The sequence below is a fragment of the Jatropha curcas genome, chromosome 8, assembly GCF_041381405.1.
Source record: "Jatropha curcas cultivar XTBG-Jc1 chromosome 8, XTBG_Jcur_1.0, whole genome shotgun sequence".
NCBI lineage: Eukaryota > Viridiplantae > Streptophyta > Magnoliopsida > Malpighiales > Euphorbiaceae > Jatropha > Jatropha curcas.
The window spans coordinates 27377981-27402578 of record NC_143158.1 but is presented as its reverse complement, the minus strand read 5'-3'; the positions used below and the strand labels follow the sequence as shown (position 1 = coordinate 27402578).

Genomic DNA, 24598 nt, shown 5'->3' with positions numbered 1-24598 from the left:
GAATACCAATTGTTACAAACTGGAAAAAAATATACATGTTTTACATTTTAACAACAATAACCATTAAAATTTTATCAAACATTAATATTCATTGGCTCAATTATCAATTGATCTAACAACTAAAGCAAGTGCACCTTGATTCTTTTAGTTTTAGTCAAATACACTACTCATGACCTTCGTTTTCGAATTTTAATTATATAGTCCTCATGTTTATTATATTTTTTTTTCTATTTGAAGGAGGGATGTATTCTATTAAGAGACCGTTCTAGGCCAAAAGACCCCAAGCATCAAGATTTTGTCTCACCATAGCAAAAGGAGACTTCACTACCCTAAGACCCATATTGCCACTAAAGGCTTCCCTAGCGGGACAATCCGCAATCATATTAGCCTCTCTATAAACTTTGATAACCCACACCTGCCAATCCCTCTCCAAGAGCTGCTACCAGTTCTTCACCAAATTGGCACATGAAAACTACAAACCATCTTCCCTATGAACATATCACTAGCAGCTTGAGAATCAACTTGAAGAACGAGCTTCCTCCATTGGTTATCTTATGCAACACACGAACCATTATAGATATCCCAAAATTCTACCTCCAAAGATCCACAAACCCCTGCCTTCTATTAGAACCCAAGAAGTCACCTGCCTAGGCTATCTCGAAATGCACCTGCACATGTGGCTGGACCTAGATTTCCTAAAGAACTGCCATCATTATTACCCACAATCCAACCATCCGGAGGAGCTTCTGAAGTGACTAACTCCAAATGGAGTTAGCCTGACTTTGAAGAAACCACACCAAAGTGAAGCCATGCATCTCTCACTTCTCTAGCTTTTACTAGCATAAACTCCCTCATGTTGCACCCTTGAAATTCATGAGCATTAAACACCAAATCATTTCTCAACCTCTAAATCCACCACAAGGCAACCACAAAGAGGGTGTCCCAGGCGACACTGTGGACTGTTAGGGAAACAGTACCAAGGTTACGCAGTAACCACCTGGGAGCATCGAACTCTCCAAAGAAAGCATCATTCACCTTCTCAACTCCCAAACTGTCGCAAACTTGCTTAGTGCTAACATAATCCCGCAAAGCGTGAAGAACAGTCTCAGTAGAGGATTTGCAAATGGTACAAACTTCAAAATTAATAAAGTGACGTTTAAATCGCTTAGAAATACACATGATCTTCATATGTGCCACCTCCCATAAGAAAACTCACATGTGTTGAGTAACTCTTGTTTTCCAAATCATAGACCATATTGAGCTGTCATTCAAATCATTTGTTTCAACCATCGAGTCATACCCAGACTTCACAATGAAGTTCCCTCATGAAGCTCTTCTATTTATTATTCTCACGCCCAATCCAATCACCAAAAGAATTCTCCATTTTGGATCAAGCCGAATCCATCCCATACTGGATTGGCAGGATCCGTACGGTTTTGTCCTATAGGTGAAATGGGAAACTTCCCAGGTAGTCACCCATATTAGGATTTCTGTTAAGCGAGCACGCTTAACCTTGGAGTTCTTACAACTCTCCAAACCATTTCACCAAAAAGCGCCTCTGTTGATTAGTTGTCCCCTTTTCGATATATGATTCGATTCATTTCTGTGTCCCACAGTCGGGATATCGTAGGCCCACTAGCTTCCGCATGGTTCGTCCTCGAACCATACATCTACTGGAGGGGGTCTAGCTCTAATACTAACTGTCACGCCCGACTCTAATCCCCAGAGGAATTGTCCATTTTGGATCAAGCCGAATCCATCGCCCATACGGGATTGGCAGGATCAACACGATTTTGTCCCGCAGGTGAAATGGGAAACTTCCCAGGTGGTCACTCATCTTAGGATTTCCGTTAAGCGAGCATGCTAAACCTTGGAGTTCTTCTAACTCTCCAAACCATTTCACCAAAAAGCACCTCCATTGATTAGTTTCCTCATTTTCGATATATGATTTGATTCATTTTTATGTCTCGTAGTCAGGATATTAGAGGCCCACCAGCTTTCACGTGGTTCGTCCTTGAACCATAAATCTACCAGAGAGGGTCCGGCTCTTATACCAACTGTCACGCCCAACTCCAATCACCAGAGGAATTGTCCACTTTGGATCAAGCTGAATCCATCTCATGCTGGATTGGCAGGATCCGCATGGTTTTGTCCCGCAGGTGAAATGGAAAACTTCGCAGGTGTTCACCCATCTTTGGATTTCCGTTAAGTGAACACACTTAGTTTATGAGTTCTTCCAACTCTGCAAACCATTTCACCAAAAAGCGCTTCTGTTGATTAGTTTTTCCCTTTTCGATATATGATTCATTTCATTCTCGTGTCCCGCAGTCGGGATATCACAATTATTTAGTACCTTAATCACTTTTCTCATTAATTTAATTTAAAATGTCAATATTATCCTTAACGAAAACAAGTCTCTCTCCGTTCCAATTTTTCCATCTTTTGTTCTCTCTGTAAATTGCAAAATGTAAATGACTCGAGTTTCTTAGTTTATTCTTGTGGATATATCCTTGTTTGAAGACAACTGAATATTTTGCATTAAGAAATTATTTATTTATTTGAAGACAGCTAAATTGAAATGGAAAAATAAAATAAAAGAAAGAAAAAAAATCAGAGGAAGCAAATATTGAATTAGGGAGAATTAGAAAAGAGATAAAATGAATCATCAAATATTACTTTTTTTTAATGTTCAATTAACTACTAACTGTTAATTAACTAACAATTACTAGAATAGTATTAATAAAAGTGATATTTGAACATCCAACTGTTATTTTGACGAGGGGAAGGAAACTTATAGAGTGGTTGGAAGATATGGAACCATTCCATTTGCTTTAACTGTGTTTTGTGCGACTTTTATTAGTACAACAAGTTGACTATCGATAGTCTTCAAGAGCACAAATGAGTATTCAATTATTTTATCCAAAGAATAAAATACTACAGAGATAAAATGTGTTCCTATCTCTCATATACATGCAAGCTTTAATTAGTAAGAGTCAAACATTCAATGCAGGGATGACCATTTATCCGATTTGGCATGTATCTAAGTCGATCCGATCCGATTTTAATGAGTTTCGATAATGAATAGACGAGTTTGAATTGGTGTTGCTATTTTTGTTTTTTTTTTTCCTCTTCTTATATAACAAATAAATATATATATATCCTATTTTTTATAAAATCTAACTCTTTCATGCTTCCAATGGAAAAATAAATTTAATTTTCCAAAATATAATCCAACTTTCATAATTATATTTTCTCTGAAATTCCAATAACTAAACGCTCATTAATATTTAATTGTAAAAAAAAAAAAAAATATTAAACCAATGTGGCAACCCATAATATATTGAAACTAATTCGATCAACTAATTTAGTAAGATTACATCATATTACATGTTTTTGCTTTAAAATTTAAAATGAAGGTTTGCTTTACAATTTTTAATTTAATTGATTTATTTTAATCTCATTCATCAGCCCATTTGCTGTGGAGTATTTGACTAACATTTATATATTAGTGGATATGCTTGCAAATGGCTAGTACATGTCATGTTATCTACCTCATGCGGACCCACTAAATTACTTTAAAAAGAAAAATTATATATTCCGCGAGTATTAATGGAAATTATTATTACATCATTAATGTTGGTCAAACTCATCAAGTCATTTTAAATTAATGCTCCGAGCTACATAACAAGAGTATTTATCCCACAGACTCACAAAATTAGTAAAAACACTTATGATTAAAAAGATTTTTTATTTATTAAAATGTTGTTTATATATTATAGGCATCAAAAATCAAAACATCCTGAATAAAAGCCAGAGGGACAGAACCGTACTCCGATAAACCAGTCTTAGAATTAGCCGCCCTGACTAAGCCATAAGCGCACTGATTCGCTGATTTTTTAACAAACAAAAGAGATAATGAAGAGAACTCATTTAACAGAGTTCTGCAATCATGAACTAAAACATCAAAATAAGAATAAATAGAACAAGAGTTCTTTAGAGCCTCAAGAACTAAAAGACAATCCCCTTCCACTTCAATCTGGCTTATCTTTCCATGATTCTTAAGCCAACTCAATGCCTCTCGTATACCAATTAACTTAGCCATGGCTGCAGACGGCACTCCTTCAACAACATTGCTTCCACCACCCAACCAACCACCCATCCTGTGACATCCCAACCCGACAAAGCGATCCTAAGAAGGCAGGTAGAGCGAAGTTCCTAGCTAGCTTCTAGGATGACAGACTAGCTAGGGTAGTGGAATGCGGGACAGAAGAATGAATAGAATCATATATCGAAAAGGGGGAAACTAATTAGTAGAGGCGCCTTTTGGTGGAATGGCTGGAGAGTTAGAAGAACTCCAAGGTTAAGCGTGCTCGCTTAACGGAAATCCTAGGATGGGTGATCTCCTAGGAAGTTTTCCATTTCACCTGCGGGACAAAACCGCGTGGGTCTTGTTAGTCTTGTATGAGGGATTTGGATTGATTCAAAGCGGATAATTCCTCTGGTGATTAGAGTCGGGCGTGACATATCCTGTCTTGAAGTAACCAACCCAAGCCAGTCCTCTTAGTACTATTATTCCATGCAGCATCCACATTCAGCTTCACATTACCAACAGCAAGGGCCTGCCATCTGAACGCGTATTGTTGCCTATCTGGATAACCAGATTCTGCAATAGGTGCCTGAGCCATCTGCCACTCACGTACACAATTCAATGCCCTCCTAAGAATAACACCAGCTGTAGCAGGTCTATTCTTTTAAACAAGCTGGTTCCTATTCCACCACAATTCCCAGGCTATAGTAATAACTAATCTGAAACCTTCTCGAGGTACATTAATCAAAACTGAGTCAATCCATTCATGCACATACGAAACACTGGTCCACCAACCAAAAGAAGACTAACACCATGTTTGTTGCACCACTGGGCAAGTCGAAATCACATGCAAAGCACTTTCTTCTTCACCATTACATGCAGGGCATCATGTCTCAACTACCACATGTCTTGCTTTTAAAGCACATAAGACAGGCAAACAACTCGATAATAGCTTCCATAAGAACATTTTAATTTTATTAGGAATATCACAACGCCATACCAAATTCCAGACATTGCCATCAATAGAACTCTAGAGCTGCCTTTCTTCATAAAGGATCTGGCATCCACCACCGACAGTGTAAGAGCCTTTATTGTCCTACCACCACATCCATCCATCTTCCCTGTCCACCCTACCCAAAGAAATTCGCCTTATTAAATTTTGTTCTTGGCTCGTAAATAGTGAGTCAATCACTTCCACATCCCAAACCTGACGTCCCGCCACCATTGAATCCGACACAAATAAATTCTTCATCCCCAACGTATTTTTAAATGTCACATAAGGATTAGCCATGTCTTGCAACCATGGGTACCCGTAGACTGGAGTATTCTGACCATTGCCGACATGGCGCACACAACCTTTTCTCAGTAAATCAAGACTTTTATGCAAGCTACGCCATATAAAACTTGGGTTAGAACCCACTTCAGCCTGAAGTAAAGGCACCTCTGCATAGTACTGAGCACAATACAACTTGGAAACCAATGTATGTGGCTGGGATAGCAAGCAGCATGCTTGTTTTGCCAACAAAGAAATATTAAAATCTCGCAAATTCTTAAAACCCAACCCACCGTCTTCTTTCGTGCGATGCATCTTTGCCCAAGAAAACCAGCGAACTCCCCTACCCTCGGCACCACCGTTCCTCGACCAAAACTTGTTCATGGCTTTTTCTAAAGTATCATTGACATCCAGCTGTAATAGAAACACATTCATGCTATAATTCAAAATTGCCTGTGCGACTGACTTCAGTAAGATTTCTTTGCCAGCCTATGATAGTAGCTACCGCTTCCATCCTCTAAGCTTTTTAATCACCTTTTCTACTACAAATGAAAACACCTCTTTCTTTCGTCTTCCTACAATCGAAGAAAGCTCGAGATACTTCGAAGTTGGCTCTCCTCTATTAACGCCTAGTAAACCACATATCTCCTCTTCTAAACTATCAAAAGTATTAAAACTAAAATAAATTTTCGATTTATCGAAATTTACCAATTGTCCTGAAGCTTTCTGATAAAGCGAGAGACAATGATTAATAATGTGCCTCTGGAAGAGGAGCCCTGAAGAAATAAAAAGCATCATCAGCAAAAAACAGGTGTGAGATCATAGGAGCCGACCTTACCACCTAACAACCATGTAGCTGACCCTCCAACTGAAATTTGTCGAATAACACCAAGAGAGCTTGAGCATAAATAATGAACAAATATGGCGATATTGAATCCCCTTGCCGTATTCCCTATTTTGGAATAATTGGGCCATATTTACAACCACCATGTAAAATATTATATGTAACCGTTGTAGCCAAATGCATGACTTTATTCACCCAATCCACAGAAAAGCCTAGTTTAAGCATTAACTTTCTAAGAGAATCCCATTCCACATGATCATAGGTTTTACTCATGTTCGTTTTTAAAGCAACTACCCCCACCTTACCCTGCATTTTCCTCTTCAAAAAAATGCATAACCTCATACGCAATCATGACATTATCAATTATAGACCGACCCAGCACAAAAGCGCTTTGACATTAGATATGATATCAACCTGACACGACTTCATTCTATTAGCCAAGGCTTTATTGATAATTTTATCAACAACATTGCACAAAGAAATCGATCTTAAATCAGAAGCAAACTGAGGATTGCCTTTCTTTGGAAGCAAAATAATATTCATCTTATTATTTTTAGGCAACTCACCATTAGAATTTAGGAATGCAAGACAAGCTGCAGTAATGTCGCCACATATAATATGCCAAAAACATTGAAAAATGGCCGGATTAAGACCATCCAGCCCAGGTGCCTTATCCGGATGCATGCCTTTAACAGCTTCCTTTATATCATTACTTGTAAAAGGTTGAGCTAGAAGTTCATTATGGAACGGTTTTACTTTCTCCTTGACACAATCTAGAATCGTCTCATCATCACCTTGCTCAGAGGTAAAAAGTTGATTGTAATACTGCACAACATGGTCCGCGAGCCCATCTTCCCATGATCACTAGTTACCCAATGAATCCTACAAATGCACCACAATATTTTTCTTACAACGAATAGAAGCCATCGTATAAAAATACTTGGTATTTCTGTCTCCTTCCTACAGCCAATATTTCTGTCTCCTTCTCACGAAACCCTTGAAATAACCATGTTGGATGCTCAACTTGTCTTGCCTTCTCCGATGGATAGAGGAGATCGTTAAAATCTCCAGCCACAACCCATGGAAGAGAGGACTTATGTTTTAGTGATTCTAGAAGATGCCAAGATCTCCTTCTAAGATTGCAATCAGGAATTCCGTAAAAGCCTGTAAAACGGAATGGAGCAAGACTAGTGATATCAACCTTGACATCGATATAATTTTGACTGTAGCTGATGAGTGAGCAACTTGGCTTGTCTTCCTATAATAAAGTGAGTCCCCCGCTATGGCCTACTGGATTAACCGCAAAGATCCCCTCAAAACCCAACAACTTCCTAACCTTCTCCACTTTCAACCAACTCACTAACACCTCCATAAGGAACATAACATTGGGCTTCTTTAAAGACACCAAGTCTTGTAGTTCGCTAACTGAATGTGGGTTCCCAAGCCCACTCTATTCTAGCAAAAGGAGCTTAGTGGTCTAGGCAGGCCTGGACCCCAGGACTCGCCTCTTTTATTTTTGAAATCTCAATAACTTCTTCCATAACTACATGATCTTGTTGTAACTGCATCAAACACCCTCGTTTTTTGTCTACCACTATCAAAGCATCCACAGTGTCCATACCGTACTGGTCAAGGATACTACTTTCCCTTAACATGCATGGTATCTTGAGTTACCATTGCATGCAAGACATTTGAAGCAAACACGGGATTGGACTATTTTTGAAAAGAGTCCTTGCCCAAAAAAATAGCATAATCAGATTTCATCGGCACTACTTCCTCCTTACGTCGGCCACAAACCACCGCAGCCTCTGATAACAACCACTTTTCACCAATATTGTATGTTCTCCTATTATTCGCGCGCATCCACGATCCATAGGCAAATTAATCTTTAGGAAAGTTTAGATGATCAATGAGAATTTTACAGAAATGGTCAAAGTGTCCAAGCATACCACAGAAAAAACAGAACATCGATAGTCCATACTTAAATTGATCTATAATGTCCGCCGCCTCCTTTTCCCTATCTTTCTCTATCTCCAACCTACTTTGTTGCTCCTCCAAAGATGACCCAGCATACAACTCCTCAATAGAGTTTGTTGGATTGTCCATCCAAGCCATAGTTGTCACCAGTAAACAAAGATAGGATAGAAAGTAGAACAAAAGTAAGAAACTTGTCACAAACGGAACAAGAGAAAGTTTAACTTGTTACATGACAAGAGCAAAACTCAAATTACTTAATAAACTCAAACTATTATCAATTATCCAACCATGATTAAAGGATTGGAATTTAAGATTTTCTACTCTTCACATAAGTGATAAGATAACCATACCACACTTAATTGGCAAGTTGTATCAAATTATTTAATCAATTTATTCAAAAAAAAAGTGCTATTTACCATTATATGCAGGATTAATTATTAATTTAATAATATAGGAAAGAGATTGAATAATAATAATATATATTATAGGATATTTAATAAAAATAATTTTTTAGATGAGCATAATTTAACAGAATTAAATTTTAAAGATAAATCGATAATTTTATTCAATAATAATTATAATTATAATTCAGGGGCTAAATAATTAATTTTATTTTTTTTATTTTAATCGCAACATGCAAGCAAAATTGCCTAATTGATGTGCAAGAGAATTTATTGGGACTTAAAAGGCGAGGTTATGAGTCATGGTGAGACAGGGGCAAGAGGACTTTGGACCATATTAAATTCCACGGGTCGCCAAAACAGGGGGCGGATGTACTCGTCAAAACTAGGGTCAAATTACCCTTTTTTTTTTTTCTTTTAAATATATTATAATAAAGGCCAAATCATAAAAAAGGCAGATGCGTAACGTTTTTAGTAAATTTAGTCAATATTTTAAAATTTATCAATTACCATTTTCAATTTATCTTTTCTTATCAATTATACTCTCCATTAATTTATTGATTATTTAGATAATAGTTGCCCAACAATACACCAGTTCACATCCACATATCTATTTTTTTGACTTTCATCTTTGCTTTTAAGATTTTTAAATTGAAAGATTGTATTGTTCAAATAATCTCTTTACGTTTCTCCATGAGTTTGAAAGAATTTAATATAGATTTATAATTAATGGGTTCTTGATGGACCTTCAGCAAACAACTTGCACCATCAGCGATCTTAAGGTCCACCAAATAGATTTCTTCACTTTCAGAACTGCATCACTCGACCGCATTCAATCGAATTCTAAACAAATGATATAATTTATAATTAAAAACAAAGTGTTGATTGACAAAATTAAAACTATTTACCAGATTTAAAAAACTAAAGAAATTAAGATTTTTTTGGTGATAGCTTATAATAAAATACTTGATAGAGTTAAAAAAAAACATTAAAAGGATCTTAAAACACTAGTGAAATATTGAATGTTTATTGTCAAATTTCAAATAATTAACTTTAAATGGAGTAAAGGTTAATTTGATTCTGAATCTAAAAGTAATTCTCAATTTACTTAAAACTTAATTTTTTAAAAGAATAAAAATTTTAATTTTTCATAAAAAAGTAACATATAACATTGTTAACTAACAAAAATTATTTAAAAAGTTTAAAATTAGAAAGAAAAGTTATTTAAAAACATAATAATAATTATAAAAGGATTATGCTGCTTTTTCTTTGATTTAAAATGAACTAAAAAAGAAAAAAAAAACAGAAAGCTTTTTTATTCTGCGAGCGACTAGTAGAAAGTAATAACGCAACCAAAAGTCAACTGAATATATTGGGAGATGGGACTCGTATTAATTATACGATTGTGGAGTATGCAATCATTTTACTTTGGCGGTAGGGGTATTTATGGAAAATAGAATATTTATTTTGTCTTCAGTAAAGGATACTGTGTGACGCTGAACAAACGCGGCTGATTCCATTCCTCGAAGTTGAAGTTGGACGGGACAGGTGGCAGTACTACAATGCCCCTGCCGTCCACAAGTATCCTGAAAAAAATAAATTCCAAAGCGATAAAATTAAATTAGCTTTTCCTCAAAAAAACAAAAAAAGAAGTTAGAGATAAAATCAGTTAACTTAATTTTTTATATAATTTATAATATAATTTCAAATCTTATTGGATTTCAAGTGAATGAAAAAAAAAAACTTAGTTTCAATAATTTTTTAAATGTCTAATGACTAAAAAAATTTGAACTTTGATTTTTTTTAATAATTTTAGCCAATTCTTTTAATTGCAGCAATTAATACTGTAAAGTAATTTTTTTCTTAACAATTATGGCTTTCAAAGACACATCTTGAGGGGAAAAAAAAAAGAAAGAACCTCATCAGAGCTTTCAGAGATAGTGTTAACGGATCTATTTCAAAGTGCTACGCTCCATTCGTACGAAGAAGGAAGGTGCTTGATCAAGAGAAAGAGCTAGTCCCCTCACTTCGGAACAATGGGCTTGACCTGCTGAGTTTTCTTCCATTCCCCTGAATGTAAGCTGGGAAAACACTCTATCAGTCATGTGCTTGAGCTATCCCGCTACCTAGCCCTTCGGCAAGATAAAGATTTCATTGAGCCTAGCTTGCCAAGAATACTTTTGGAGAGTTGACTGAATCCTTTAATGGGACCCTTACCATGACATTGACACTTGGTGACTATAAATTCCAAAGTATAATCGTTAAAAAAATTATTAGAAAGACTAAAGTTTGTAGTTTTTTTGTCAATTTCATGAAAAAAAAGCGAGTTTTTTATCATTTGAAATTGTCAATACTCATGTTATAATAATTAAATATTAAAGAAGATCTAAAAATTCAATAAAATTATCAACATTGTAAAAGATGAAAAACTAAATGTTGTATAATTAATCGAGCGTAAATTCGCTTTAATTCCAAAAGTGATAGTATTATTTATAGGAATCTCTTTAACAACATTATCTCCTTACTTAAACTTGTTCTTCTTTTTAGAAGGATCAACATCAAATATCTTTACACTAATCTTTCTTGAGAAATTTATACATAAATGTAAATTTTTATCAATTTTCATTATTAAAATTTATTATATTTTAATTGCAAAGTTTAATCCTTTCGAATCTTTAAGTTATAATCTCCTTTTAAAATTTTTTTCTTCCTTTGTCTTGTGTCATATAATTATTATTTTTAATTAATTCTTATTAAAATCAAAAAACTTTATCATAATATTGATTGTTTGTCATTAATTATTATAATATATCATTTAAAATAAAAATATTATAATTAAAATTTATAAAATATTTGACTGTATTTGTTAAATTAAATTTGAGTATTACAAGTTATAAAATTATTTATTGATAAATGAATTATATATATATATATTAGAAATTAATTTTAATAAAAAAATCTGAATCTATTACCAAATTGTTCATGCACTTACCATTAGATTATGCTTGATGCATATGTAATAATCCTAACTAAAATTAATAAACTAACAAACTTTGGGTTAAATACTAAAAAAAACTCTGAATTTTGGCCTTTTTAATAATTTTAGTCAATTCTTTTAATAATTATACGTTGTAAATTTACAGTCAGCAAGTGACATGTCGTGACAAAGGTTCCACTAACGGCCACATCAGCATAGTTGTAACGTTTGATGGGTGAGGCCATAATTATTAAGAAAATTACTTCGCAATATCAATTGTAACAATTAAAAGAATCACTAAAATTCAGGCTTTTTTAGTTGTTAGGCATTTTTTAAATATAAATTAAAATAAAATTAATCTTAAAATTTAATTTTGAATCCGATTAGGATAAAAAAGGCATATTTATTCCTTTTGCTATTTTAAAAATTAGCCTAATTGATAATTTTGGCTTTGTATGGTCTCCTAAACTTTTCAAGCAACCTATCATGATACTGCACTTTCACATTTCAATAATATATATTCCCTCGTCAAATAAAATACTGTAGTCACAATTGAATCTCTGAAAATATATTTTATTTTAAAAGTATAGTTATTCGTGTTATGTAAAAGTATAGAGTCATAATTGAATCCTCACAGAACTCAAAAGGATCACAAAAATAATCGGTCGAAATTCCGTAGACTTTATGCATTCATTTAAAAGTTAGAAACTGGCAGGAATCGACAAATTTTGACTCCAATTTTAACAGTTGTTGATATAACCAAATTTGGGTATGGATTCCAAGCATTCTCTTTCCTAGTTCAATGAACCAGCCACTCCTATAAAAGAGCATAATATTAAAAGCAACAAATATTTCTTTTCCACGTATAAAACGGTATATATATATTTTTTATGAGTCATCTGTAAATTCTCCAAAAAAGAATTTATTTAATTAATAGAGATAAATAAAAGATAAACACTAATGGGATTCCTATCTTAACAGAAGCACAGTCCGATTGAACTTGTTATTCCTCCAAGCTCGAATGTCGTTCTTTCGTGTATCGATACAATTAAACGCTTGGCTTCTTATCGCTCTGCACACAGATGGATCAAGACTTTCAGTTAATGGATGGATGGAACGAGTGGCTATCTTATAATCATGTTCGTGCAAAAGGTCAGTATTTTCGATTTATTTTTTATTTTTTCCCCGCTTCAATTCATTTTTTTATGTTCAGTCAATACAAGAAATTCAGAATTTGAATTACGAGGAGTCTTTTTCTTTTCCAAAATTTTTTTTATTAATCTTATTGGTATATAGTTTTGTGTTAAGTTTTGAGTTCATTAGCAATTTCTATCAACATTGAAAAATGTAGTTCTAAGATTACATTTCTATAAAATTAAGAATATGTAATATTAAAGATTTTAACCCATTTTTCACTTACACGAATTCTAAAAGTATAAATTTATTGTAAATGAATTCTATCAAACTTTACAAAATTCATATCAAACACATTGAGATTTACAAAACCCATTTTGTAAAATTTTATAACTATAGCACCCTCAATTGCAATTAAGAATTGAAATTGCAAATAAAAAGTATTTTCACCCAGTTTTAGATCATTATATCAAAATAATAAAAATTTGAAAACAAAAATTTGAAAAAAAATTTCAATTAGTGATCTATCCAATTCATCTTGAGATTAGATTTTTAAGTTTTAAAATTTATATACTAATTAATAATTTAAGGAAAATTTTTTTACTTACTAAATAATATAAAATTTGGCATAACAATTAAATTAATAAAATATTATTTTTTTTCAATTACATATTTGTTTTCATATTATCTATATTTTAAGGATAAAAAAAATTTTAATTCTTGTAATATCTTGGATTGATTATATAGCAAAATTATTTTAAAAAAATAATTAACTTCTTAATTATTTTAATTATATGTTTCAAATGTCATATTTCTAAATTATAAAGGAAAAATTACAGCATGTGTTTTTTTACTTAAAGAAAGGTGCAAAAATTAGACACAAGGACCTCATAATTTAACGGAAGTAAATTATAAGGATATTTTATTCTATTTTTAAAAGAAAGAGACAGAATAATTGTATTATAGGGACTACACTGTAATTCTTTTCGTGCTGTAATTTTTCCAATTATAAATATGCAATATAATTTAATATTCAATGACATGCGGAGTTGTATTTTTATTATTAATTTTTTATTTATTCAACAACAAGATACTATACTGAAAGATTGCATTATTGATTTCAATTGAGAGCGTTATTGATTTATTATTATAAAAGGTAAAAATTAGAATAAAACTGATAGAAAAATTAAAATAAAGTGAAATTATAAATAGTTACAAAATTCGAGGTATTTTGTTATATTAGACCATTTCTTCCAAAGAAAATATCTATAAATGAACTGTTGCACCTTTCTTCCATTAAATTCCAAGTTTCCAACTTTGACTAAAAGCATAGTTAATGTAGTATCTTTTTCTTTTTTGTTTTGGTAATATGTTAATGTGTTATCCAATTGCCTTGTGTAAGTTTATATTGCCTAAACAATCATAATCCAAATAAGTTTTTTCCGGGATTTGTTATATTTTGTGAGTTATTTAAAAATCTAAAAAAAGTAAGAATATAATACTTCATTTTAGATTGGATCGTTACGGGGATTCGACTGAAATAATTGATTTTGAAAAGAAGAAAAATATCTAAAAAAAGATTTCAATCCAAAAATTTAATTTTGCTAAAAGCATAATATAAAAACTCATATCATACTAATAAAAACATAATTACTTTTGGATTTTAATTTCCAAATTTCCAATTTGATGGAATGAGTTCAACAACCTAACTAAATATGGGAATGCAGAGTCAAAATAGAAAAATAAGAAAGTATTTGAAATACTTCTTAATAAAGAAATAATAATAATAAATATAATGTAAGAGGTATTGCCATATTGGGCAACATGTAGGGGCAAAATAGTCAAAATGATGTTTTTCCCGAAAATTAAGAATGCAGACAGGACACAAAGTAACTGTAAACTGAGGTCACTTTTGTAAGAGGCAAATTTATTGAACCTAAAAGCATAGGCCAAAGGGTTTGCTGTTATATGTATATATGTATATATAGGACACGGCGGTCTTAAAGAAAGAACACGAAGAAACAATATAACAAAAGAAGACACGAGACAAAAACTAAAGCAAAAAGCGTTTTCTGTTTCTGTACGTGAGTCAAGATTCAACAATGGATTCTCTGATTAACAGAGGAGTCCTTAGAGTTTCAGTTTGCGGCCAAGAAGAGATAGAGCAGTTGTCTAGAGATGGCAGCCATTATAGTCTTTCTACTGCTGTTTTGCCTTCACTTGGTGCAAGAAGTAATCGGAGAGTCAAACTTAGGAGCTTCATTGTATCACCTTATGACCGTCGTTACAGGTGATAATAAAAATATATTTCTCGCTTTCATTCTGGGTTATTGTTTCTTGTTTTTATCTTTTCTCTTTTTTTTTTTTTTTTTTGGTTGAAAAATTTTAAGCTTTGGTTTATTGGTTGTTTTAATATTTAATGTTCGTTGGTTTTGACTTAACTGCTATTATTGGGCTATTTCTGCATTTTTTATTCTTTGGGATGTGCGAAAGAATGACATTGAATCTCGTGACACCTTGTTTATTAGTCATACTATAACTTTTATTTTGGCTTTTTTTTTTAAAAAAATTTTTTATAAACAATTGAGAGACTTGAAGTGTATTATTTTTGAGAATCATAAATGATTTCTCTTTTCTATTTTCTGGGTTCCTTTCATTTTGTTTTGGTGGGTAGTGAATTTCAAAGTTCCTTCTTGTCATTTTGTATTAATACTTTGGAATACTTTTCAGATTCTTCTCAATTTTTTTACATTTCCTTGCTGTTTCCTTGCCTGCTTGTTTGTTTTTTTTTTTTTCTTTTTTTTTTTTACCTTTTCTGTTGGTATTTGGAAAAGAGACTGTTAGTTTTTATGTTTTTGCTTATTCTGTTTCTTTTTTTTTTTTTCCGTTTTATGTTTGGAGTGTAGGGTTCAAGACGGTTGGTTTCTTGAATATTTAATAATAATATTACCAAATCTTATCCTTTTTGCAATGTTTTTATTTTCTTCTTTTTTTTTTTTAAATTTTTGAGATTGCTTAGAATCCTGGCAACCAATTATTTTGGGCCTTTTCATGAATATTATTTATTTATTGTAAAACTTTTGGTAGTTCTTCACATGGGTTTGGAATCCTGGACTTGTATTCTAAAAAAGTGAGAGATCTAATAGTCGCTTTTTAATGGTTAGATAGAATGATTTTGTTGAATTGTAACCAGTCAGTCATACCTAAGATCAACTATTCCTACTTAGAGGCCTTGAAAGTTTCAAAATTTTCTGTTTTGACTTGTACAGAAAACAGTCTTCATGTTCAAGTTGTTTTTAGTATCTATTTTTGCTTTCTCCATTTCTGTTAAAATTTTCCATTTGTAAATTCTTTTTATCATTTATGTCAAAATTGAAAATGATGAAAACCCTGTTTGAAATTCTTTTAAAAAAGCAGAGTTTTAGTTAGTTGCAATATCAATTAGTTTACATGTTTGTTGACATAAAAAACGTGTAGAAAACAGAACAAGTATGCCAAGATAAGCTTTACTATAAACGTTTTCTTGCAGGATATGGGAGACATTTCTTGTAATTCTGGTTGTATATACAGCTTGGGTATCGCCATTCGAGTTTGGATTTCTTGATAAACCGGCAGGACCACTGTCTATTGCTGATAATGTTGTCAATGGATTCTTTGCTGTGGATATTATACTCACTTTCTTTGTAGCTTACCTTGACAAGACCTCCTACCTACTTGTTGACAATCCAAAACAGATAGCTTGGAAGTATGTTAGTTCTTGGTTTGCCTTTGATGTCATTTCCACAATCCCATCTGAACTCGCTCAAAAAATCTCTCCCAAACCTTTTCGATCATATGGATTATTCAATATGCTTCGCCTCTGGCGTCTCAGGAGAGTTAGTGCCTTATTTTCCAGGTAGAAACAAAGTTTTTTCCTTTGACATTAACAAATTAAGATTTAATTAATGAATTACTCATTTGATATTTTATTCCAACAGATTGGAAAAAGATAGGAACTATAACTACTTTTGGGTTCGATGTGCCAAACTTATTTGTGTAAGTGTTTTATATTAAATCACAATGAATTTTTTTCCTCATCTTATTAGCATATTGATAATTTTATACTTGTGTTTATAGGTTACCCTTTTCGCAGTACATTGTGCTGGATGCTTCTATTATCTTATTGCTGCAAATTATCACAACCCTCAGAAAACATGGATTGGAACATCATTGGGGGACAATTTTGAACAGCAGAGTGTATGGATCCGATATGTGACTTCAATGTACTGGTCTATCACTACTCTAACAACTGTTGGTTATGGAGACTTGCATCCTGTGAATACAAGGGAAATGGTCTTTGACATATTCTATATGCTGTTTAATCTTGGATTGACTGCATATTTAATTGGTAACATGACCAACTTGGTTGTTCATGGAACTAGTCGAACGAGAAGATTTGTGAGTAATTCTTATTTTTACTACTTTAGCGTTTTCTTTACTTGAATGGTTAACATTTCTTCGGTTCATTGTTTATAGCATCTCAAGTAATTTTTTAAAATTTTCTAGAGAGATACCATACAAGCAGCTTCAAGTTTTGCTCAGAGGAATCAGCTGCCTATTCGCTTGCAAGATCAGATGCTTGCACATCTTTGTTTGAAGTTCAGGACAGATTCAGAGGGATTGCAGCAGCAAGAGACACTTGATTCGCTTCCTAAAGCAATTCGTTCCAGCATTTCACATTATCTTTTCTACTCTCTCTTGGACAAGGTTTACTTATTCCGCGGTGTTTCAAATGACTTGCTTTTCCAGCTGGTAATTAACTCAAAATCGTACTTTATTTTTATCTATGTAGATGAATTTTTTTCTCAAAGTGAATATTCATTGTATATGTTTGTTTATATTAATGAATTTCACAGGTCTCAGAGATGAAAGCTGAATATTTCCCCCCAAAAGAAGATGTGATTTTACAGAATGAAGCTCCAACAGACTTCTATATACTTGTCACTGGTGCTGTGGTAATTACCACCTCATTTCATCGCTTTCTCAATTTTAGTCAAATGCATCAAATTTTATCCTCTCATATTTGAATTACTTTACAGGATCTACTAGTTTACAAAAATGGAGCTGAACAGGCAAGTTTTGTATACATATACTAGTTTGCAGCACAAAGACTTGTTCAATAATACTGTTTTCTGAAACAATATTAGATTATTGCAGGTTGTTGGGCAGGCAAAAACTGGTGATCTTTGCGGTGAAATAGGGGTGCTTTGTTATAGGCCACAACTTTTTACAGTGCGCACTAAAAGGTTGAGCCAGCTGCTACGACTGAACCGCACTACATTCTTGAATATTGTTCAGGCCAATGTTGGAGATGGGACCATAATCATGAATAATCTCCTTCAGGTTTGATAATATCTACATTCTTTTTGTTTTCTATGGATCAAAAGTGTAATGCAACCATTTTTGGCTCACCTTTCATTTTGTTGGTTGGGCAGCATCTGAAAGAACAAAAGGACCCCATTATGGAGGGAGTTTTGCTGGAGACAGAGAACATGCTAGCTCGTGGTAGAATGGACCTACCTCTCAGTCTATGCTTTGCTGCTGTTAGGGGAGATGATTCCTTGTTACATCAGTTATTGAAACGGGGCCTCGATCCCAACGAATCAGACAACAATGGGAGGTCAGCTTTGGTATGTCCAACTTTTAACTAACCCTTATTTTGTTTTGAATAGAACCGATACTGATACTAATGCTTTCTCTTGTTTTTCCTCCAAAATTCTGTACATTAGCATATAGCAGCATCGAAAGGAAGCCAGAACTGTGTCCTCATTTTACTAGATTTTGGGGCAGATCCAAACTGTAAAGGTAATTTCTATTCTATTACTAAATCTGATAACATTTTGAAATATTTTGCATGCTATTATATTCTAGTCAGTGATTGGGTACCATAGATTGTAATTTATAATTATATTCCCAATCAAACATCTCGTTGAAGTCGGTTTGTAGTTGACCTTGTAATTCTCTTATCCAGAAAAATTAGTTGGCATCTTTATTTTTTTGTTCAGACATAATATATGGGAGGGATACATTGCCACATCTCCTTTCATCAAAGTCTACAAAAGGAAATTGTTTAACAAAATATAATGCAGATGGCTCATTCTGCTATTACTTAAATTATGCTATAAAGAATAAAGACATGGTGTCCCTTAACCTTCGTTGGTCAAAGCTAGTATATTTTATCTTATCAGATTGGTTCATGCTTATTGACTTATATAATTATTTTGCAATATATATATATATATATATATTAGACTTTGACAACTAGGTGTTTAATAATTAAGACAGAAGCATGCTAGCCTTTTCTTGTTTTTTAAATCTTGGTGTCTATTGTCAACTGTTATCTGGAGTTCTTGCTGTCAACTGTCAACTGTCAATCGTGTTACGGCGTTTGTTCATTTCTAAGTTTCTCAAAAAGATTTTTGAATGCGTAGTAACTGAAATAGTATGTGACATGTATGCAGACTCAGAAGGGAATGTCCCATTGTGGGAAGCAATGGTAGGTGGTCATGAGTCAGTAACTAGACTTCTGATAGAAAATGGTGCAAGCCTAAAATCTGGAGATGTAGGTCATTTCGCATGCACTGCTGCTGAACAAAACAACTTGAACTTACTCAAAGAAATAGTTAGATACGGCGGGGATGTTACTTGCCCTTGCCCGAGGAAGAGTGGAACCACAGCATTACATGTTGCTGTTTGTGAAGAAAACATTGAAATAGCCAGATTTCTTTTGGACCAAGGTGCCAATATTGACAAACCGGATATTCACGGCTGGACTCCAAGGGATCTTGCAGACCAACAAGGTCATGAACAAATAAAACTTATTTTCCAGAATTTTTGTAAAGAGCCTAAAAGTCAGTCTGTTGTAGCAATTCCTGAGAGGCAAGAGCCTCGATATCTTGGGAGATTCACGAGTGAGCCAACGATCCGTCCTTTGTCACATGAAGGTTCATTTTCAGGTACAGACAGATCATGGAGCCAAAACCGTCCGAGACGCAGAACTAATAACTTTCACAACTCACTCTTTGGGATGATGTCAGCAGCAAACAAGGGCGACAAGGAATTACCATTCCCAGTTACTCCCTCTATAGGTGTAGACAAGTATGGAGCTAACCCTGCAAGAGTGGTAATTAGTTGCCCAGAAAGGTTAGGAATTGCAGGGAAGCTTGTTCTACTACCAAAGACCTTGCAGGAGTTGCTGGAGATTGGTGCTAAGAAATTTGAGCTCAATCACCCTAAAATTCTCAGCAAGGATAGAGCTGAAATCGAAGATATTGAGGTGATTAGAGATGGTGATCATATTTTATTTGTAAGCGATCAAACACGAGAAGCTAGCATTCAAAATTCTCACGGTTGTTAACCATATTTATTTACACTGGAATGCTATATTTTCTTGTTCTGAAACCCTTTCACCAAACAATTGGTCGGGAAGAATAAAGAATTAAAAGATTTGCATTAGTTAAAGCTAATTGCTATGACATGAGAAAAAAAAAAGACCTATCTGAATTACAAAAAGATCTCCAATCAGCCAAAAAATTCTAATACTAAATCTTTATTCTCCTTGGTCTTTCTCCAGTTGATGATTACAAATGCTGTTCATAATCTTACAACACGACATCCTCAATTGTACTCTGGGTGAACCTGCATCAACACAATCAAACGTTCTCAATGCATAACATTGAAATTAAACAATGTAAATAAATTAGTGTAACCTGAAAGTTGTCATCTTGCCTGGAAGACATCGTCGCTAAATTTTTTAGACCTAACTTTCAGCTCTCCTCTGCTGGTGGTACGCTCATCCAGCAATTCCGAATCACACGAATCAACATTCTGATTTTCATTTGAGTCCTGCCAACACAAAAAATATTGAACATAAAGGAAACTCTAATTAATATAATCCATTACTAGAAACTATGTTTTCTATAGCATCTGTAGATTATACCTCAAATGAGAGTGCGCGACTACGGTCTGGATCTCCCTGAATTTCCTCATACTCGGCAGCATCCAACTCTTGAAGGTAAGCTGGCAGGAAAAACTTAGGAAGGATATGCTGCCTCACACTAATGAGCATAAAGAATGGCAATGGAAACAATATTCCAGCAATAGGTATCCATGTTATTCCAAAACAAATGAGAAGATACACCAGCTGAAATAGAGTAAAAGTAGCAATGTGCTTGAAGGGAACGCTCTCCACATAAGAAGCATGTGCCTTTTCCAAAATCCTGCATTAAAAGAAGCATAACTTTCTAAATATTGAAAATTTAATATCTAAGGATCTTTGACAACAGGAATTGGAACAGAACCATTTCTTACTTGTATCTCCGGCTAGGAGTAATGAAGAGAAGTAATAATCTTTCCCAGAACTGGCTTCCAGGAAGACTATCGATAGCCATGTATGCAAAATATCCCCATAGTACTGATGTTGGTATCTTTTTTATTATTGGCATGGCGATTATTGATACCCCAACAAGGAATGATTGTAAAAAATTGCTGAGTCTTTGTTCATTAACTCTGACAGGTAAGTAAGCATCTATATGCTTTTCAGGATCGAAGGAATTACCTCCTTCCTCACTTATAACTGCGTCCTTCAAGTTTTTCAGCTCTTTAGCTGCTGAAGGCTGCAACAGACATATATTCCATTTATTACATGAGACTACAGAAATAAAACAGGCAATTTGTCTACAATGACAACTTACAGCTGGAGTTTTCTCTATTTCTATAAACACCTCCTGCATCTTCCCATAAATTTCAGAGTTAGTAGCATTTTGTTGCATGCATCGTTTTGCAGTTTTTACCATCTTTCTTTTCATTAACTGCATTAGTTTACCAGAATTTATGAGACTACGTAAAAGTTATGTTACTATCAGAAATAGTGGTAACATTAATTTAACTTTAAGGTTGAAAATTAACCTGTCTGTTAAGAACAGAAAGACTCTTGGTATGCATAGGAGATTGTGGAAGCACTCCATTAGAGGGAGGGAGTCCAAGTAATCCGCAAATCAATGTCTAGATAATTTATTCATGTAAATATTTATTCGCAATTCAGATGTTATTAGGAATAAAAAAGAGGAAATAAGATAATATACCAGAACACCAAGAATTAAGATGTCATAGTGATAAGCAGAGGGTTTCTTGAGATTGAACTCCTTTTGTTGTGCTAATTGTGACGCAACACTGTGATCGAAAAAATAAAGACCGGCGACCATGATAGCAGGTATTAAGGCAGCAAAAATATATGCTGGTGGGACCTTACCCATATCCTGTAATTTAATCAAGAACATGGCCTTGTCAATTTGTTCAGCTATTTTTGAAGCTTATATAACTAAAACTGTTAAATCTGTTAAAATATGTGGGTAATCCCGCATCGGATAAATACAATTAAGTAAAAAGGGCATATAATGTGAAGGGTGAACCAACCAAAATGGCTTAGGCCATTTTGTGTTAAAGGTAAGCCCAACCATTATAAGCCCAATATTAAATAAATAATTAAATTTGATTTGATTAATTACTTCTAGGGCCCAGATTCTCAACATGGTATCAGAGTCTGGGACCCGAACCTGCATGAGGGAAGTTTCTGTGTTGGGTCGTACCCTGATGGACCCATGTGTTGGGCCATCGTATGTTTGTCAAGTGGGCTACCCACTTGAGGGGGGAGTGTTGAAATATGTGGGTAATCCCACATCGGATAAATACAATTAAGTAAAAAGGGCATATAATGTGAAGGGTGAACCAACCAAAATGGCTTAGGCCATTTTGTGTTAAAGGTAAGCCCAACCATTATAAGCCCAATATTAAATAAATAATTGAATTTGATTTGATTAATTACTCCTAGGGCCCAGATTCTCAACAAAATCCACTCTTAAAAACAATTTTAATGGTGTCTAATTAATATAATTTCAACCTAGTTCTTTTCTTAATAGCAACTCAAGCAGCAATGCTAAACAAAATCCTAGATTACAAATGTAATTTCACCTTCATTACAGTCCAATGCTCCAAGGATGCAGAGTCCCATGGAAGAGGACTTTGAAGCCTTCTAGGAACACCAGAAGGAACTTTTCTTGGTACACTAAAGGACAATGCTGCCCATACTATTACCATTAAAGGAACTCCATAATCTGCAATGAAGCTCCTAAACCATCCTGCATTAATGGCCAAAAAAAAGTTTTATACGAAAATATTGCTTTATCTAAATACCAACCCGCCTCACATGTACAGACGCGAGCGCAAACCAAAAAAAAAAATAAATAAATAAATAAATAAATAAAGGAAAAGAAAAGGGCTCAAAAATAAGTCATTATTTCACAAACCTGTGCCATATTGCCATGATCTTGCACCTCTACTTTTTAAAGCAGTTAAGAGTAAACCAAAGGTGAATATAACACCTAGGAGACCGTTTGTATATAGCCACTGAAATTTATACTTTTCGACGTTTGGATCTTCTTTTTCAGGGATTTCAAATTCTTCTACCATCCCCTATATATTCAAGGAAATCCATTATTTTTCTGCTTCTATAAATTTGTTATATTATCATCAATGGAAAGAAGATACCTTTATTGCTTCTTGAATGAAAAGGACTGCAATTAACATTCCAAAAAGTTCTCCTGCAACTCTTGTAAATCTATTGATGATTACACAAGCATTGAATATAGCAAGAAGAAACAGTAGAATCGCTGTCCAGACACACACCCTGCAAAAATTAAAAATTAACATTACTTGTTAGTACTACACTACATCAAATCAAGTAACTCTACCGTGAATTTTTCTTTTTCTTTTTCTTTTTCTTCTCTTTTTCACAGTAACAACAGATCTTTATTCTTTCAGTGATAGGAATTTGGAAAAAGTAAAAATGAAGGGGGTGAATCAAGCTTTACCATCCAGCCCAAGCCAAATAGAGTTTTTGTCCAATGGCATCAGCTTTTATTGCAAAAGTGTACAAATAGCTATACATTATAACAGTAGGTTCTGCAACCCCTAAGATCAACAAAGGTTGGCCACCAATCAAAGAATGTATGATACCGCATAGAGCAGTAGAAGCCAGTGTCTCCACCGTGCTCAGGCTTCCATCTGAAAATAGAGAAAGAAAAGAAAATTTTTGTTTAATAACCCAAATATCGATCTTGCCTGTAGTGAAATTATTAAAAAAATCCATAAATACCTGTTTCTTTGCTAAGTTGTTCTCCAAAGGCAATAACCGGAAGAGCAGAAGCAAAAAATATATAGGTCGTTGGAGCCAATATCCTAATATCAGAATTATCAAACAAAGATTATTGTTTGTTTGTAAAGAAATGGTTTAATATATTATATTAAGAAATAAGAAGAAGGTCGTTATTACCTTGGTCCGGTACTGACTGCACTGGTCCAATCATGAACGTAAAATTTCTTTCTTCCTTTGAAGTCTTGAAGAATGCCTTGGAATGGAGAGTTAACATTGTTCATAGCTACATGCATGCAAGAAAATATATTAATTACACAATATAATTTAAATGTTCCTCTCTATTTATTTTTATTTGTTAGCAGAAGCTGTTACCTGAGAAATGGATGCGATTTTGGCGTAGCAGTCAGAGCAGACACCACAAACTGAACTATTGGAAAGGAAAGAAGAAGAAGAGGAGAGATATTTGGTTGAAAGTAAGAATAATGTAACGAATTAACCGAAAATTGACGACAAAGATTAATAACTAATAATGTGAGCTGATGAGGTGGTGGTGAACTGAAGGTCCTCCAAAATCTAAATATAGGAAAATTATTTACACGTTTAGTTCACAAAGAGTGTCAATGCCATTAGCAGGACCCAGCCCAAATAGTTAGTGGGGTCAAAAAATAATTTTATTAATTATAAGGAGTAAAACTGAAATATTTTGGGTTTGCG

General features: G+C 33.8%; 3 protein-coding genes across 5 annotated transcripts; 1 reads left to right on the top strand and 2 right to left on the bottom strand.

The window, feature by feature from the left end:
- Nucleotides 1–3766: 3766 nt before the first annotated feature.
- On the bottom strand, nucleotides 3767–8319 carry LOC149494443 (uncharacterized). The gene is made up of 9 exons (XM_089725494.1): nucleotides 8154–8319; nucleotides 7145–7368; nucleotides 6619–7029; nucleotides 6400–6522; nucleotides 6069–6136; nucleotides 5895–6018; nucleotides 5295–5774; nucleotides 4543–4685; nucleotides 3767–4160 (listed from the first exon to the last, which is right to left on the bottom strand). The coding sequence occupies exons 1-9, from the start codon at nucleotides 8317–8319 to the stop codon at nucleotides 3767–3769; spliced, it is 2133 nt and encodes a 710-aa protein (XP_089581620.1).
- Nucleotides 8320–12555: 4236 nt separating this feature from the next.
- Nucleotides 12556–20193, top strand: LOC149494442 (potassium channel AKT1-like). Of its 2 annotated transcripts, none has more exons than XM_089724966.1 (12): nucleotides 12556–12711; nucleotides 14836–14983; nucleotides 16223–16588; nucleotides 16671–16728; nucleotides 16810–17130; nucleotides 17239–17484; nucleotides 17589–17687; nucleotides 17772–17804; nucleotides 17890–18075; nucleotides 18168–18362; nucleotides 18462–18537; nucleotides 19194–20193. In XM_089724966.1, the coding sequence occupies exons 1-12, from the start codon at nucleotides 12642–12644 to the stop codon at nucleotides 20087–20089; spliced, it is 2694 nt and encodes an 897-aa protein (XP_089581092.1). In that variant the 5' UTR covers nucleotides 12556–12641; the 3' UTR covers nucleotides 20090–20193. The 2 variants fall into 2 exon arrangements, with proteins under 2 accessions (XP_089581092.1, XP_089581093.1); XM_089724967.1 differs by having other exon boundaries at nucleotides 12574–12711; nucleotides 14682–14983.
- Nucleotides 20157–24362, bottom strand: LOC149494441 (boron transporter 4-like). Of its 2 annotated transcripts, XM_089724969.1 has the most exons (14): nucleotides 24257–24362; nucleotides 24062–24167; nucleotides 23885–23967; nucleotides 23601–23793; nucleotides 23278–23416; nucleotides 23037–23202; nucleotides 22702–22868; nucleotides 21816–21989; nucleotides 21640–21735; nucleotides 21426–21542; nucleotides 21043–21347; nucleotides 20672–20951; nucleotides 20461–20577; nucleotides 20157–20370 (listed from the first exon to the last, which is right to left on the bottom strand). In XM_089724969.1, the coding sequence occupies exons 2-14, from the start codon at nucleotides 24163–24165 to the stop codon at nucleotides 20350–20352; spliced, it is 1962 nt and encodes a 653-aa protein (XP_089581095.1). In that variant the 5' UTR covers nucleotides 24166–24167; nucleotides 24257–24362; the 3' UTR covers nucleotides 20157–20349. The 2 variants fall into 2 exon arrangements, with proteins under 2 accessions (XP_089581095.1, XP_089581094.1); XM_089724968.1 differs by lacking the exon at nucleotides 24257–24362 and having other exon boundaries at nucleotides 24062–24192.
- Between the last annotated feature and the right edge of the window lie 236 nt (nucleotides 24363–24598).

What these genes read in the sequence shown, in the direction of transcription:
- LOC149494443 (XM_089725494.1), bottom strand. Translation starts at nt 8,319, where the DNA reads ATGGCTTGGATGGACAATCCAACAAACTCTATTGAGGAGTTGTATGCT. An exon ending in TAGGCTTTTCTGTGGATTGG is followed by an intron (nt 6,137 to 6,399) that starts GTGAATAAAGTC and finishes TTATTTCTTCAG; the next exon opens with GGCTCCTCTTCCAGAGGCAC. An exon ending in CAATGGTGGCGGGACGTCAG is followed by an intron (nt 4,686 to 5,294) that starts GTTTGGGATGTG and finishes CGTGAGTGGCAG; the next exon opens with ATGGCTCAGGCACCTATTGC.
- LOC149494442 (XM_089724966.1), top strand. Translation starts at nt 12,642, where the DNA reads ATGGATCAAGACTTTCAGTTAATGGATGGATGGAACGAGTGGCTATCT. An exon ending in TAATCATGTTCGTGCAAAAG is followed by an intron (nt 12,712 to 14,835) that starts GTCAGTATTTTC and finishes TTAGAGTTTCAG; the next exon opens with TTTGCGGCCAAGAAGAGATA. An exon ending in GGCAGATCCAAACTGTAAAG is followed by an intron (nt 18,538 to 19,193) that starts GTAATTTCTATT and finishes ACATGTATGCAG; the next exon opens with ACTCAGAAGGGAATGTCCCA.
- LOC149494441 (XM_089724968.1), bottom strand. Translation starts at nt 24,177, where the DNA reads ATGCATGTAGCTATGAACAATGTTAACTCTCCATTCCAAGGCATTCTT. An exon ending in TATTTGGCTTGGGCTGGATG is followed by an intron (nt 23,417 to 23,600) that starts GTAAAGCTTGAT and finishes TAATTTTTGCAG; the next exon opens with GGTGTGTGTCTGGACAGCGA. An exon ending in ATCATGGCAATATGGCACAG is followed by an intron (nt 22,869 to 23,036) that starts GTTTGTGAAATA and finishes CCATTAATGCAG; the next exon opens with GATGGTTTAGGAGCTTCATT.